This window comes from Cyanistes caeruleus, chromosome 3 (assembly GCF_971803275.1).
Source record: "Cyanistes caeruleus chromosome 3, bCyaCae1.hap1.1, whole genome shotgun sequence".
NCBI lineage: Eukaryota > Metazoa > Chordata > Aves > Passeriformes > Paridae > Cyanistes > Cyanistes caeruleus.
In genome coordinates, this window is record NC_141703.1 from 109,304,081 (window position 1) to 109,320,219 (window position 16,139).

General features: G+C 47.4%; 3 protein-coding genes across 4 annotated transcripts in view; all 3 read right to left on the reverse strand.

Moving 5' to 3' along the window:
* Positions 1 to 16,139, reverse strand: part of LOC147654432 (uncharacterized) — a 749,593-nt gene that overhangs the window by 127,300 nt on the left and 606,154 nt on the right. The gene's annotated exons all lie outside the window — the stretch shown is intronic.
* Positions 4,228 to 16,139, reverse strand: part of BCL9 (BCL9 transcription coactivator) — a 57,885-nt gene continuing 45,973 nt past the window's right edge. Inside the window, exons 3-9 of one of the 2 annotated variants that reach the window (XM_086884088.1) lie at positions 15,802 to 16,108; positions 13,914 to 14,227; positions 12,831 to 13,020; positions 12,242 to 12,341; positions 9,595 to 11,824; positions 7,505 to 7,765; positions 4,228 to 6,434 (exon numbers count right to left, since the gene is read on the reverse strand). In XM_086884088.1, the coding sequence (XP_086740214.1) occupies positions 5,317 to 6,434; positions 7,505 to 7,765; positions 9,595 to 11,824; positions 12,242 to 12,341; positions 12,831 to 13,020; positions 13,914 to 14,227; positions 15,802 to 15,854 (4,266 nt within the window). In that variant the 5' untranslated portion in view covers positions 15,855 to 16,108 and the 3' untranslated portion in view covers positions 4,228 to 5,316. Of the gene's footprint in view, positions 6,435 to 7,504; positions 7,766 to 9,594; positions 11,825 to 12,241; positions 12,342 to 12,830; positions 13,021 to 13,913; positions 14,231 to 15,801; positions 16,109 to 16,139 lie in introns of both variants that reach the window. The other variant, XM_086884087.1, reaches the window with a different exon arrangement.
* Positions 15,880 to 16,096, reverse strand: LOC147654433 (uncharacterized). Its single transcript, XM_086884158.1, is given in 2 exon segments — positions 15,880 to 15,918; positions 15,920 to 16,096. Coding segments are annotated over 2 exon segments (216 nt in total).

The following is a 16,139-nucleotide window of genomic DNA, read 5'->3' on the forward strand; positions in this document are numbered from 1 at the left end:
TACCTCTACTCTTTCATTAGCCTACCCCCACCACAATTACATGTTGACAACCATGCACAGTGAACAGAATAATTTGAATACTAAATACATTGCTGGAGGTCCCACTGAACTGCTATTAGAAGCTGTCAAAAAAGCAAACAAAACATTGTTATTTTCCATCAAGCTTTTATACAGCCTAAAACCATAATGCCACTATATAAAAAAATCAATGCCTACCCCTGCTTGAGAACAGTGTGTTCTGCTCTAATCAAGCTCTCTCTTATACAGTTTCAAGTATTTGGGGAACAGTGATGAATATATTAGGTCTACAATTATAAGTTATTTGCGAGGTATGGACTGATTGGAGAAAAGCATCAGAAGCTTTGGCCATACAAAGGGGGAATTCACGTACCTACTCTTAAATAACAACTAGGAGCATCCCCAACAAAACTGAGCAGTAGCCAGGTTAAAAATTGCAACACAGACACGAGGCAGAGCACTCAGCAGTGCAAGTTACTCCAGAGCAGGTAAGATGGTTAAAGGGCACAGCTTTTACACAATTAAGATCCTCCTATCACTCTAGGCAGGGTAACACAAATTTCAGTAACAGCAGAAGACCTCAGAAAAGCAGGCCAGCTTCTTGGCAGTGCCTTGGAAGACACCACTGGGAACAGGTTACTTCACTGTCTGGTATCTGCAGTGCCCCCTCTGCCCTGTTCTAGCCTTACCCATCCCCTCAGTGTGGAAGTGGTTGGGCCACACAGTGGTACAACCCCACTGAGCACTTCCACTGCAGTTGTGGCCCACAGGATGAAGGAGTTATTTCTGACCACAGCTAGTGTAAATTATCATTTCAGAAGAGGATTGGTTGGACAGTGGAAGGGTTTTAATACTGAAGTGTTTCCCTGAGAATCAGGCCTTTCAATATTGTTTTCATAATTTCTAGCCACTTTCCCAGGAAAGTAACTATAAACATAGATGTTTATACATTCCATTAAAGATATGCCTTTTGATGGATGTCTCTCACAGCCAGTGTGGTTGGGAAGGTGGTAACCTGACTATCCAATCCCTGGTCCTTGTCAAAAACCTATAAATACTGAAAGAATAAACTTTCTTCTTTCATCACACTTCGAGCTGTGTCTGTGTGAATCATTTCATGTCTGACAGTGACACTGAAGGACACAGGTATGTGGGAGCTACCGTATTGCAAACACAACATGGAAAAACTGAGACATTCCTGAGAATGTGGAATAAAAATTCCTAGAAATCAACAATTTCCCAGTATCCCAAACAAAACAGCATCACTTTTTCTCCTATTAACTATTTTTAGGTCAAGAATTACTACCAATTGACAAAGTGAAGTACATTTTAGTAAATACAAGCCTATATCAAACATGGTTCATTTTTCCTCGAGAAGTGTCACATTAGGGAACAGGTTTTATCCAGCAACCTGGTGAGGCTGCACAAGGAAAACATTCACCATCATGAGTGCAGAAGGATACCACCAATAAAACGTAGCCTGTTCTGACACCTGAGTGAAAACCAGCATAGCAGAAAGCACACAAAGCACCACAAAATTAAGCCTTGCATATACCATATTTATAATAGTCCCAACACTCTGGGGCAACAAAAAATGCTGGATGTCAACTTACCCTCAGGAAGATTTTGGCACCCACATCTACTCTGAGTCAGGACACATGTACTGTACCAGAAGCACTCCCAGCATTCAAATCCCAACAAAGAGAGATGCAGATCAGATCTTCACACACTGGTCTGTCTTCTAAAATGTGACCCATCAGACACCCCAAGGATGTCAGGACTAAACTCCTAAGGCTGACTCCTTGCTGTCATCTTCTTTGGCAGATTAGCTAGCCCATGATACAGGTACAAATCTCGAGTTTATTCGAACGGTGCTTAAAACTGCCAGTGTGCTTCACAGATGACCTGAGTGCAAGTCTACTAATTTAAAACAAACAGATTTCAAATATTTTAAACTTTTGATTTAGCAGGCACATTACTTAGCATTTCAGAAGTTCACCATCTGCTGGGTTTACCTTTTAAGTCTCTCTACACTCCGGCTGCGCAACCATCTGGGATGAGATAATTTGAACAGCAGACTGTTTCCTCCCATGTTACTAGAGAGGAAGAGCAGCCAAGCATGTATGAATAAAGTCTATTTCATTCTTTCAAACAAAGGTGGAGGAGGATGATTTGAAAGCTTTAAAAAAAAAAAAAAAAAAAAGCAGGCGGGGAGGGGAAGAAAACTAGAAATGGCAACCCACTTTCCATCTTCAACTGTACCATGACTACCAAAGCTGAGTCACAGTTACTATTGATAAGCAGGAGGGAACAGAGCCTGGCTTACAGATCCTCAGGTGAATCTGCAAGGCTGACAGCTAGAAAGCTTTTCAATTTGTAAAGCAAAAGGGGAAGAAGTAGAATCCAAGCGAAACAAAGAAGTTCATCGACGCATATCTACAGAGTAATTTTCACAACTGAAGCCAGCTCTTAGCAACCCTTTTCCATCTGCTGGTGCAAACACTGAGTTTAAGTGCACCTACGTGGACTCAGGTCAGGATCCACATCTTCTGCACTTTCTGTAGGAAAAATCTCATTAAGATACCAAATGCCAGCATTGTAAGTTAGACAGACACAGAAGGAACTTTAATTACACAGCATGTTTAAGATGTATCCTCTCGCTGTTCAGTGGCTTTGGAAGAGTGAATTCCCTATGCTAATTTTCCTAGAATAAATCACAGCCACCTCAAATCCTTTGCTATTCAAAATCTCAACAGGCATAGGAGGCACTAAGACAGTTTCAAAAAAATCCCAAAACCTCTGGCTCATTTCTATGTCAATCAAGAACTTTGCTTTGTTCAACAAGGTAAAAACAGTCAGGAGTGATGGCAGAAGTGGCAACACTTAAAAAGGTTGCATTGTGACAATTTCCATGCAAGGTCCTCAAAATGGAGCTGTGCAACCACTAAAAGAAGAGGTAATTCCTCTCTACAGAAATAACACTTACTGTGTCATTGTCAGCTCTTTCTAAAATCTTGACAAGCGTGCTTCAGGCACGCTGCCTGTCTTGTCAGAGGGAAGCACCACAACAGACATCCTACACTTTGTCAAAAGAGTAATTCTCACCCAAAATCATCGTAAATTTGCATGACAGCACAAAGGTGAATTTGGAAGCAGACAACAGAAGGCTCTGAAGCTTTCATGTCTCCAACTGTGCATGGCTTCACTCATTTTATAACACGGGCAACAAAAGTTTAGTAAATCAGCCACCAAGAGGAATTCTTTTTCCACCTGTTAAGGATCAGTTAACTCTAAAAAATCCTCACACACAAGCATGTTAAAAATACTCATTCTCCACATGATTTTCACACTAATGGCCAGCCCTCTGAGGAAACTACTAATTGAAATCATTTTAAGTAGCAGTAAGTGGAAGGAAGAACGGATTACACATATACAGTGCTGGGGGACCAGAGAACAGGCAGCCACAGAGCCCACACCCTAGCCTACAGATCCGTATGTGGCTCATGTTGATATTCTCCGGGAGCAGGGCTCAACTCCCAATCCATGTTTTGTCATCCAGCCTTTCACTCCTCATAGGCAAGACCATAAAACCTCCTTGCTGAAATCCTCTCAAAAGGCAGGTTTGAAAAGACAGGGGATTAGGAAGCAATCGATGAGAACTGTGGCAAAGCAACAATTTACTCAGCAGGGCTGTCTTGATAAAAATCTGCTCACTGACAATTTCTCTCTCACCTTTGTTATTAAAGTTCATCTGCTCCCCACCATCTCAGGCTCTCAGTGCTGACAGAGACCTGACCCAATCCAGAGTCCCCAGAGAGGGACACAATCCCAGTGCCTCAGCAGACTGACACTGCTGCTCAGGGAGAGCTCAGACCCACCTACCTTGCAGTGCTGCAAACATTCTCCAGGAGGAGACAAGTTTCATCTGTTCCTTGACCCTCAACAAATTGAGGAAGTCTTTAAGTATCGCTCCTGGGGTGCTCTGAAATAAGACCTCACTCCAAGGGAAAACAAGCTCAGTACAGGATTAAGTTAACAGAATTGCCTGAAAAGGAGCACGCAGCTGCCTACTGACCACTTTTAGGAGCTGTCATGGTTTACCCCACCTGGCCTCTGGACTGGCTGTGATCACAAGCAAGAAGAAACAGTCATCTGTCCAGCTGTTTGATGTACACAGAAACAACTGGACTGGATAAAGGAGACAGTTCATTTTTGTAAGAAACAATATATTTTATTTTTCTGACACCACAGCCCTGGCGAGTGGTTTTGTACCAAATTTAATGGAGGTTACACAGAACGTTTTACGCTGGGGAGGAAAAAAAAAAATAACCACAAAAAAAAAATCCTGGATAACTTTTAGTGTCTGTTCCACTCCCACATTAATAAAATCACTTGGGGTTTCTAAGAAAAGGAGAATAGGAAACAGTGAGAGAGACTACTGTAGGATGTAACAGTGTCCAAGTCCAGCCCCTTCCTAAAAGTGGGAAGAGTCCCCACGTGAGGAGAGGCTCTCCTAGATTTACTCCCCAAAATAACACAATGTATTGCAGCTGCCATAGGAGGAGACAGAAGGGGACGGAGAGAGAGAGAAGCCTATTTAATAAAGAGTGGGAGGGAGAGACAGAAGGTGCTGGACAGCACGCCATAATTTGAAAAATATGTCCTTAACTTATTATTTATTTCTTTTAAAAGATTCCCCTCACTGAACTTAAGTTCCTTTTTTGTGCTTTTCATTAATACTCTGCTCTGAGGTCGTAGTTTGGTTTTTCTATACATTGGAGTTGAAGGAAAATAGTCCGAAGTTCTGAAGATGGATTCTCCACCTAAAGTAAACAGCCTAGAATCCCATTCTCCTCTCACCCCAAAGACTAAAGTCTCTGCTAAAATCCCTTTTACAATATAGTACAGTACACAAAAAACCCCAAAAATAACCGAGAGTCCTGGGAGAAGCCAGTCCGAAGGACGTAAACATACAGAGAATGGTGCAACTTGTGACAAATGGCAATTCTCAAAATACAGCTACAGATTCTCAAAGCAGGTGCCGTCACGGGATACCCAAGTCCACAAAAATAATTTTTAAAAAATAAATCTTAAAAAAAAAACAACCTGTTAAAATGAATATTTTTTTTTTTTTTTTTTCAGGTAATTCCATACATTCGAGATTTCCCAAAGTGTCCTCTGGTCTCTTTTCACCTATTGCATGGCCAAACTGTATACTCCTGAAGCTCCCAAAAAAGCCCTCAGGACTTGGAATCTCATCTTGACAAGGATCAGAACATCCAGTCTTATGGTAGCAGCTTAAAACATCATGTTCCCTGGGTTTCCAGGGCCTTGGCTAAATCCTCCCATGCCAACATCAGCAGCCATACCTCGGGGCCTCATCTGGGGGGGAATCATGATGTTTTGTTGGGGTCCCATCATGCCCTGCATTGACATCATCATCCCAGGTGACCCCACAGGGCCCGGGTGGCTGTACAGCCCGGCGGGGGCTCGGTCCTTGCCCGGGATCATGCCCACGGCTGCCACGGGGTTGCTCATGAGCGCGGGCTGGCCGGGCATGGCGGGCTGTGCTGGTGACATCATGCGGTGGTGCGGCCCCATCATGCCCTGCTGCAGGAAGGCCGGCGGCCTCATCGGGTTGTGACCGGGCATGGACGGAGCCGTGCCAAGAGGGATATCCGGAGTTCCCACCGGCCCGGGGCCCCCCATGCCGGGCAATGTTAGTCCCATCCTCGGGGTCTGCTCTCCTATCATCCCCTGCATGTGGGAGAAGCCGGGCCCGGGACCCTGCGGCTGCTTGCGGCCCGGCACCTCCCCACGAGGGAAATACTGTAGTGTCTGGCTAGGCTTCTCCGATGGGATAATCCTGGACAGGTCAAACTCGGGTATTCCCGTGGCTCCAGGACGGATCACCTCCTGCAGCTCTGGATCAGTGAAAACCGAAGGCATGTTGTTTCCAAGAACAGTGAAGGAGTCTGGACCGCCAGGGCCTCCAGTCTTGCAAAGTGCTGGATCTGTCGAACTTTGGGGCAGGTTGGTAGGACGCCCCAGAGGTCCTTCTCCGTGGAAGCCCATTCCAGCTGGAAAGTTGCCTTGTCCACCGCTGGGCCCGTTGTGTGGAAATGGCACCTGCTGTGGAGGGGACTGTACGGGAGGGAACCCCTGCGGGAAGCCCAGGCGTCCTTGAGGTACCATTGGAGACTCCTGGGAACCATGCCCCATCATTGGGTTGTGTGACATCAGGCCGGGTCCCACGGGGACCCCGTGAGGAGGTATATTGGGTCCCATAGCATTTGGAGAGGGCATCTGGTTGTTATGGGAAAGAGGCTGGGTCATTCCCATTGGGCTAAGGGTTGGCATTGGACCCACTGGGTTTGGACCTGAAATTCGAGGATTCTGAGAATTAATACCCATTCCTAGGGAAGAAACAAGGAATCACATTTAGACAACAGCCAGTAATAATCAATAAAGCTATCAGAGATAGCTGCAAGGTTACCAAGTCTGCACACACAAAAAAACAGTGCTAGTAAGAAAAACATCAGCAGTGGCTCTGAACAGTGTTATTTTAACCAGAAATTTGATGTCACTCAAACAGCCATTTCCCTAAGCTTGTCACTGCCCTATCAAGCAGTGTCTAAGGCCTGTTCGATAAGCAGGATTTCAATCCAAACCATACTTTCACCACCTCCCTGGCAGTCTGGATGACACAGGCAGTAACAAACATGTCTGTGACAGATTATCAGCATATGGACACTTGTCCACTGGGAAGTGGCCGGAACGCCTTTCAAAACTCAGCAGTGATAAATCAGGTAACCCTTGTAAGGCTAAGAGGCAATGATCAATGAGGTTAATGAGTTACCATCATGAACTTATTCAATTAGCCAGCTTCCCCCAGATATATTCAGCCACTCTGATCATCACTGTGTGAAACACACTGCAAAGCTACAGGTAAACTCATCAAGAATTCATTACCAATTGCCACTCTTGAAACATCCACTCATCCCCTTTTTCAACTATTAATTAATAGGATGGAGGTGCTACAGCCTACTTTTGTATTTTTGATGATTCAGTGTCAAAAAAAATCCAAACAACCCCCCTTAAAAAACTGTGAAGTTTCTATGGCACTGCCTTAAGACAGGAGAGGTAAAGTTTCTTCTGGATAACACATTGTAGGTCTGACCCTTAATCCCATGAGCAGCCTTCATTCACACAAGTAATTCCCATCTGCCTGAGGGGAAAATCTCCCCCATACACAAGTGTTTTCCATGCTAAACACCTTCTGAAGAATGCACACTTTCTGGACAGAAAAAAACCAGTTGCAAGGAGAATTTCCAGTTATACATTTCAGAGAATTGCAAATGCTTTCTCAAAAATGACCCATGGCTACATATTCCTCAAGTTTCTTCCCATCTCACTGTTTTCATTTGACGAGGCTTCCCTAAAATCACCCTGATACCTTGTGCTAATGTTCCTTTGATTTTCTTACCTGGTACGCTGTTCATAGGTGGCAAGTTTGGGGAGCGTGCTGGAGGGGAGTCGTCATCTGAGCTGGCCACAGTTTTGATGGCATCGTGATAGAGCGGTGTTGAGCTGGGCATGGCAAATTTGGACATCCTGGACATCATAATGGAGAGGGGATTCTGGGAGAGGGTTGGCTCTGGAGGCATTGTGTAAGGACTGCTAGAGGGAAGATTTCCAGGGAGAGTCACAGGAGCAGACTGGCTGACTGTGGAAGGAGGTGGACCACCTTAGGAGAAAAAAAAAAAAACAAAAAAAAAAAAAAAACAAAAAAAAACAAAACAAACAGAGAGCGAGAAAGAATTTAATTTTTTCTCCTTACCGTTTTCCTTAAATCAAACTCTCTTCCCCTAGAAATCTCAAAAACTAGAAATTATTGCGAGACTTTACATGACTGATGCAGACAATGACTATGAAAGGTAACCAGAAAAATAAGCCTATTGGTCAAATTGATTAACATCTGTTATCCTACTGCATAACATTTCTAAGTAGAACTATTTTGAGCCTACACAAATCCACGTGAAAAATTACCAGTTTAGTCTGAAAAATCTTACTATTCAATTTCCATACACTGAAGACAGACTTAGGTTCCAGAGCTAGCCATCAAAATCAAAATCTATAATCAAAAAAGACACAGGCAGCACAAGGAAAGCTGTAGCAGATATTATGCTGAGACATGTGAACACATTTCTGACAAGCTACATCAGGAGCTACAAGTAAAACTCCCTGTTTACGTTGCATTTCTTGTTTCATATAGAGATATTAGCTGCTTATTCCAGCGAAAGAAACATTCTCTGCAACTGTTAGGTTAATGTCATCCTTTGCTCTCACAAAATTAGAAGTAACTTAACTGCACTTCCAATCTCCTTTGTTTCTCACTGATAAATTTTATGCCATCCAGACCAATGTGAAGGAAAGATGCTAAACTGAAGCTGTACTCTCACTGAAAATTCACTGCACGTTCCTCAGCCCCTCCCAACCAAAAGAGGAAAGCAGAATAGGGAATATAAAAAACTGCAATGCTGAAAGATCCATGCTTTGGAAGAGCTGCATGTCATTCATTAAGCACTAGGTAAGGCACAGACTGAAGCACTTAGGTGCCTTTCCTGAGCCACCGGCCCCACAAGCACGTCCCAGTGCCGGTCCCGGTTGTTACCCGCGGCAGCACTAGAGGGCAACGTGGGCAAAGGGCTCCTCTTTCCCAGCCGGGAGAATCTCCCGGGTGGGAAGGCAGCCCAGGGCTGTGGAGGCCTGGACCGAAGGGTGGGTGAGCTTTGAGAAGGTGAGGGCAGAGATGTGCCAGCACCTGCACCCCGATGTCCCAGGCACAGCACGGCTCAGCACACAACCTAATGTTATTCACAGTGGTGGTTAGATCACTCCAAAATGCTTGAAGCCTGATACAGGGAATAAAACAGAGAGTACAATAGAACTGATAAAGGAGGTTAATATCTTAGGCCTGATTGAGCAGAAACTGTGGGAGAGGCTTCTGATCTCGACTCAGATGTCCCCGTCTCTCAATCGCCCATACCCGAACAACCGCATCACAACTTCCTGTCTTCAGTGTACACCTAGAAAAGACCAACCATTCCTGACCCATGCCTAGATACCCAGCAGGTTAACTGCTCAGCATGTCTTTGTAGGAACCTTCCATACTAAAGTGCTTTAATAACATCAACGGGATCTTCTCCGTTGAGCTACAGTGACTGAGCTATGAAAGAACAGCAAAAGACCCCTTCAAGGAGAGGCTTCTCTCATTGATCCTCCACATCTTTTCACACCTCTCAACCCCATCCTTTTGCTTTTATGTCCTCAGTGACCATGACCAGCTCTGAGCTCGACACACGGGAAACAGGGTGCAAACCCACAAATATAACAGGAGGAGGAGGAGAAGCCCTCACCCTTCATTTGCATGGCAACACAGTCCCCCTCAAATAGGGAAAGGGCCATCCAGCTCTCGTCCTGCTGCAGGAGCCCTCCTTCCTCCCTTTGCTGCACATTTTGGATGACCCGACACAAACCAAAGCACCAAATCCGGCTAGCGGAGGTGGCACTCACCCGACTCCACGTTCCCCAGCATGGCCGGAGAAGACATGGTTAGAGACGCCTTGTGGTTCGGGGGAATCCCAGGGCTCTGCAAAGGAGGCTTCGGAGATGAAGTCCATCCAGGAGAAGGTGCAGGGAGAGACGGAGACTTGAGGTGGACAGGAGAAGCAGCAGCAGACCCCAAGACAGGGGGGGATTTAATGGAGGCAGCAGCAGCTGCGGCAGTGGGGCCCGCGAGCATTCCTGCCAGCTGGGAGGGTGTCTGAGGGGACTTGAGGTTCCCCGAGGGAGACCCCATCATGGGAGACTGGACCTGGCGCATCGTGGGGGACTTCAGAGGGTTGATTCCTGGCGAATGCACCTGACCAGCTGCGGAGATATCCAAGGGCTTGCGGCCGAGGCTGCGCTGCGCAGGGGGAGCAGTGTTGAGGCTATTCGGGTTACTGGTGGGATTGAGAGGTAGTGGCGGCATGTGGCTGAGCCGGTTGTTAGTCCTTTGGTCAGGCCCGATCTGTTCTCTGAGATTCCGGAGACCGACTCCTGGGCCCTGAGACATGGGAAGGAAAGGCCTGGGACCCATGCCATACTCCTGTTGCGGGTGCTCCCCAAACGGCAGCGGCACCATTTTCTGCTGAGAGGAGAGCATCTCCGAAACACCAGGGCGCAGCTTCATCATCTCTTCCGGCCCAACTCCTGCCTCCCTCAGCTTCTGAGGGACCAGGGGTGGGTTAGAGCCCATGCTGACATTCATGCCCATGTCCCCCTTCATGCTGCCAGGGCCCATCCCAAACTCCAGCTCCCTGCTAGAAGCCATTTGTGGGGGTATTCCTTTTGGAAAGTCCCCCCTAGAGGGGCTCATCGGTCCTTCTACCGGCATGCGAGGGAAGATGGGGTTGTTCCCAGGCTCCATGTGTCTCTGGGAGGGCATCATTCTGTTGATCTCCATGCCGGGCCTGATGCCTTCCATGTTCAGACCAGGAGGGAGGCCCATCTGTTTCTCAGCCAGCTGCTGCTGATAGAGCTCTTCAGGCAGGCCCTGCGGATTGGGGAATCGCTCCCCTCGGCCAGGGCCGCTGAAGACACCCTGACCAGGAGGGAAGTTTCGGCCATCTGGGATTTTTGGCACATCATCTGGCCAATTAACTCCTGAAAGCCCAGGCCGTGAGGCGGGATTCGGGACGTTGGGGCCTTCCATGTCAGGGTTCATCATTCCTGCAAAACCAGGCAGGCGCATCTGGCTCCCAGGCATGTTGGGATGAGGGGCCATGCCCCTGGGGGGCAGAGAATGTGCCATGTTCATGCCTTCAGGGAAGGGCTCTGGACCCCCAGGTCCCCAGCCCTCACCAGGGGTCATCTGGTAGGGAGGGGGAGGACCTCGGACCACCCCACGAGGTCCGTGCTGGTGGACCATCATGTCCTGCAGGGAACACTGCTGCACAACCACCTGCTCTTGCTTCCTTCTCTTCTCCTCATAAAACTCCTGCTGCAGCTTAAGCCAGGCCACCTGCTCAGGAGTCATATGGTCCAGGTGGTCTGGGCCTATGGCTCCTGACTGGGAGTTCATTGGTGGTGGTCCCATTTCATCTGGGGAAAAAGGCATGTCCCTGTGTCCTTGAGGGCCAAACGGAGCCCCTCCATCTGTCCGAGACCCCGACCCTTTGCCTAAACTTTGGGATTGAGCCATCATAGCCTGTATCGGCCCTTCGGGTTTCTTTTGGGGACCATCCAGCACTCCAGCATTTGGGGGTGGCCCCCCACTTTGCCCTCCTGCAAACTCCTTCTCATCAGGGAAGAGCATGCGCTGGATGTCTCTCAGGGTCTGCAACGAGCGCTCTCGGTGCTCCAGCTGCTCCTGTGACAGTCCGTCGGGATTCTCACCCAAACTGGATGGGTCCCCACCAGACCCCTGCTGGGGAGGACCTTTGGGGTCTGCAGCAGAGCTATTGCTACCTTGGGAAACTGGGCTAACTGCTCGATTATTGGGGGTTGAACTCTGCCCAAATCCTTCTGTCTGCAACGGGGTAGAGTTGGCAGGGCTGCCCACAGACATCACTTTGCTTTCCACACTGGGACTGTCCTGATCTATGGGACATGGAGGGCCAGTGGGTTTGGATACTGGTGCTGACACAGGTGGAGTCGGCTGCATTTTGGCGTTCTGGGGAGGGTTCTGGTCCTGGGCAGCAGGGGGCTGGGGCTGTGGTAGGGGCTTGGGTTCAGTCCGAAGTGCAGTGATCTGGGGGTTCTGCAAGAGAAAGCCACACTCAGTCACTTGCTCTTCTTAAAGCCATGTCACCTAAACAGCAGTGCAAAAAAACACCCGATCTCAATCCCACCAGCCCAAAATTTGCAGGGAAGGGTAGCCTTCATGCAGCCATTACATAGCAGCCTCTTGGCAATGCAGAAACCTGCTCTGCTCAAGGCATTACTGCAGGGACCCCTTTCATCTGTGACCCCTCTGCATGACCAATGGCTTGGAAATATACTACCCAAATATTGCAAGACTCTTCTTTGGAAGAAGAAGATATTTCAGGCAGTCTGAACAACAACTGAACAACAACCTAAAACTTGTTTCAGAGTGCAACTAATCATCCATCTCTCTGCATCACACACAGGCACATTTACGATTTCCCCTTCTCGCCCCCATGCAGGCATTCCCTACCAAGGGTACAGTGTTTCGTTCCGCCTTGCTGTTTGAGATGTTCTGGATATGAAAGGACACAATTGTTTCCACCTGTCCCTTCAGCACAGCTTCTGCAGCCCTGCAAAGACAGACAGGTAGATGCACATATCCAGTTGAAGCTAAGAATCAGTTTTTCTTAACTGACCTCCTTTCCATCTTTCAGCTGGCAAAAGGGAGAAAGACTTAACCACACATATTCACTCTAGTTGAGTACGAAAAGAATAATTATTACATCTACAAACTCATCAGCATTCAAGGTTCATGTCTCAGTTTAAGCTATCCTGGCTCCTATTCATTACATGGATTGCAAAACAACATCAACCAGCATTTGCAAAAAAAAAAAAAAAAATATAAAAATCCCCATACCGCAGAGGAGTAAACAATTACTTCAATTACTTCTCAGAGAGGAAAAGGTAGGTACATTGTCCACTCCAACCCCTTCAGCTTCCCCAAAAGAAGTAACGACTTTTTGCTACTTGATGCAGAAAATGCCCTTGATAATCTCTTAAAAGATGAGCACAAATATAATTCCTGCTCCCAGAAGACATTCAAGCATCTACCTACTTACTTGTTGGCCATCTCAGTAGAAAAGACGTAAACCACTTTGGATGGAGTCTTCTGCCCGCTTGCTGGCTCCAAAGTGGCAGTCAGACCATGGGAAGGTGTGGAAGACCTTGGGGCTGAAGCATTTGAAGGAGTCATGGAGTGTGGTGTGTGCTGAGACTCCTGGGACTTCACATGATCAGCAGAATTGCAGTCTGGAAAGGGACAAAGGGGAAAAGGAGGGAATCACTATCTTGGGATCTCTTTGGAAATCAATTCTGGAAACTGATCAGAGCTTTTTCTCCTCTGAAATTTCCTGTTTCTTCCTCAAGCACCACTAAAGGCAATTCTTCTATTACACCACACATCTTTCCTCTAAAGCCCTGGTGTCCTTCAAGCAACCCTGGGAGAAAGATCCTCTTGTGTCCCTTTTCAAGGAAAGTGAAAGTTCTCACAACTCATCTCTTTGAATTCTCTAATGACCACATAGAAAAGCAGGAAAACTACACCTTCAGGTAGGTTATGTCTGCCTCAAGAAAACACTCCTGCTACTTTTTTTTTTGTGCTCAGCCACCTTAGCTAGGTGACCTAGCAAATGGTCAACAAAGATGGACAGCTGAATATGCAGTCTGGTTTGGCATTGCCTCACAGAGGCAATGGTGGAGCCAGGAAGAGAACACAGAAATCCCAACTCTCTGGCTTGTGTTACCAGTCAAGGTGCTACAGGTTATATATCTGTGTTGACAAAACAGACCTGTATATTGTTTAAAACCCCAGTTACAACAGAACAGTTCCTGAAAGGCCAAAGGCCAAAAGCAGACCAACAGGTTGCATTTGTACTTTTAAATCCTCTGGGGGAGTTTAAGAGTTACAAAGGAACTTTCCCACCAGGTCTGGGCTCTAACTGAGCGTGAACAAGACATTTACCAAGGCCAGCTATGACAACCTCTCCTCTTCACCTGCTCTCGAGACCTTTAGACTTCATTGGCTGGAACTTACAGAACCCCAAACAAACAAATGTTTCACTAATACTTGCATAGCAATTCTCCATCTCACAGAGGATTCAGACTGATTGTCTGCCCTTGCACATGAACCCTAGCAAACATACCTTTGATTTCCGGGTCATCATTAGGAGTCCCAGCTTCCCTCTGTTCAAAGGAGTCTGCCGAAATGCTCCTCTCTCTCTTCCCCTTCCCCTTGGCACCATTTCCAGCCCCATTCTTCAGCCCCATATTCCCACCCGGGCCCGGGAGCACTTTGGGGGTGTGACCTCCACTTTTGGGGTCACAGGGAGAGGGCTGGGATTGGCTGGTGGAGCCCCCTTGTTTGCCTTGGTTGGAAAATTTGGAATCCAGCTGAGGGTTGCCAGACGGGGACATCACTGTAGGGGGACGGACCATCACCTCCTGCTTTGATTTGGGGCTACTGAGGAGAGAGGAAAAAAAAAAGAAAGAAAAGGAAAAAGTGACAAATCACACCATTGATTCATTCAGCCCTGTAGGAACAGATTAGAGTGAAGCAGAAACAACCACTGTCACCTTTACAAGCTAAGACAATTGCTGACAAATAAAAAATGCCTGCAAGCTTAGAGTCATGCAGGTGATTTTTTGAACATGCCCTGAAAGGGTTATTATCCAAGATGGGATCTCATTGCTCAAGAAGGCACCAGGGCAAACCACAGACCTGCCAGATCCCAGAAACTGCTGTCACATGAGGACCCACCTCTGGTGCTTCTGTCAATAAAGACAACGGTTTCTATGTGCACAGAGAAGCACCTCACACCAAGACCAGCTCAGAGTAAACAAACAATAAAGTTCCCCTCACCATTCTCCTGGACCCCTACTACGCTGCAGCTCTGATCAGAGCAGACACCCCCCCACCCCTCCTTCCACCTCCCCATCCAGTTCTACAGGGAGCACAAGGAAAACCCAGCATTACTGCAGCATTCGTCATACACTGGGGCGAGCTGCCAGAGAAACACAAACCTCTGACCGTGAAAACAATTAAACCAGCTACAACCTGCCCCTGAATAAGGAAAGAGAAGGATACCATCTCCAAGCACACTCCTGCAAAATGGGGCAGATGAATCCTCCTCATTTTGACAAAGGAGTCTCAGGATTTTCATTCCTCCTCCATCCAGCAAATTGCATCCTAAAAATATTTTGCTCCTCTGGGTTCTACAGATAATAGGCACCCCTTCCCTCCTCACCCTTCACTTACTCCATTGCTATCAGATCTTCTGCACTGTGTTTTCCCATCACCACTATCACTTCCAACAGGCAGTGCTTGCTAGCATCCTCACTGTGGGATTCACACAAGCTGTTCCTTCCTTTGGACAGACATCTGACTCAGAAGCATTCGCTCTGAAATACTGTTAAGCTCCAGGTGACCTCTAGGAGTAAATAATCAAACTCAAGAATGCTGTCAATCAGAACCATCATAAGTCCCTGGACACTGCTTTGCTTTCATATTTTTCCCTTTCCAAATTAGTGGAGAAGAAATGCTGACCTGCTGCACTGGCAGGTGACTGATGCAGAGGATCTTAGTGCTCAGCTGATCAGTTCTTCAGGCTGTTCAAGCCAGTAATATGGAGAAAGCATTTTGTGTGAAAGTACAGACAGAGAGACCTTCTGCTTCCCAACTACCCCTTGGGAAATAGATAATTAGAAGAGGAGAAGAGAGAAAAAAAAAAAACAAGATAGAAACGGCAGGTTTACTCTCCTACAGCCTATCCAGGCACCTGGTGGAAGGGAGGAGAGCACAAGGAATGGAGAATCCATGCCTCACGGATTTACAGCTTTCAGCTCATCCTGAGCCTTGCAAACACGGAGACCACCAGCGCTGTGCAGCCACTGCTCAGGTACTCAGCAGGTCTGATGGGAGCACAGATGGACCAGGAAGCCACATTGCCCCAGTCCTTGGGCTAATCCAGCAGCAGAGCAGGGATGGCAACGTGCACTAACCCACGGCAACTGATTGCAGGCTCTTCTCCTTACCTCTGTGTGTTGCCTGACGGGGAGTTCCTCACTTTGGGGTTACTGGAATGCATTGACAGAAATCCTGAGCTCACAGTCTCACACACACGCAGATGGGCTCTCGTCAAGTTCCTCTGGGGAGCGTGCCGCCAGAGGCAGCGTCGAAGCACTTTCTGCCACCCGCTTCTCTCAGCGCTGGCTGCCTGCTTGCCTTTTTTCTCTTTGCTCCTCGCTGCTTTTGCACTGGGCACTTCCCTCCTGCAGCTCCAGCATTCTCTAGATGCGTGCCTCCTGCTGCCCAGGGGAAGTCTCGCATCTCCAGGGCACACTGCAAACCACCCCACAAGCACAGAACAGAA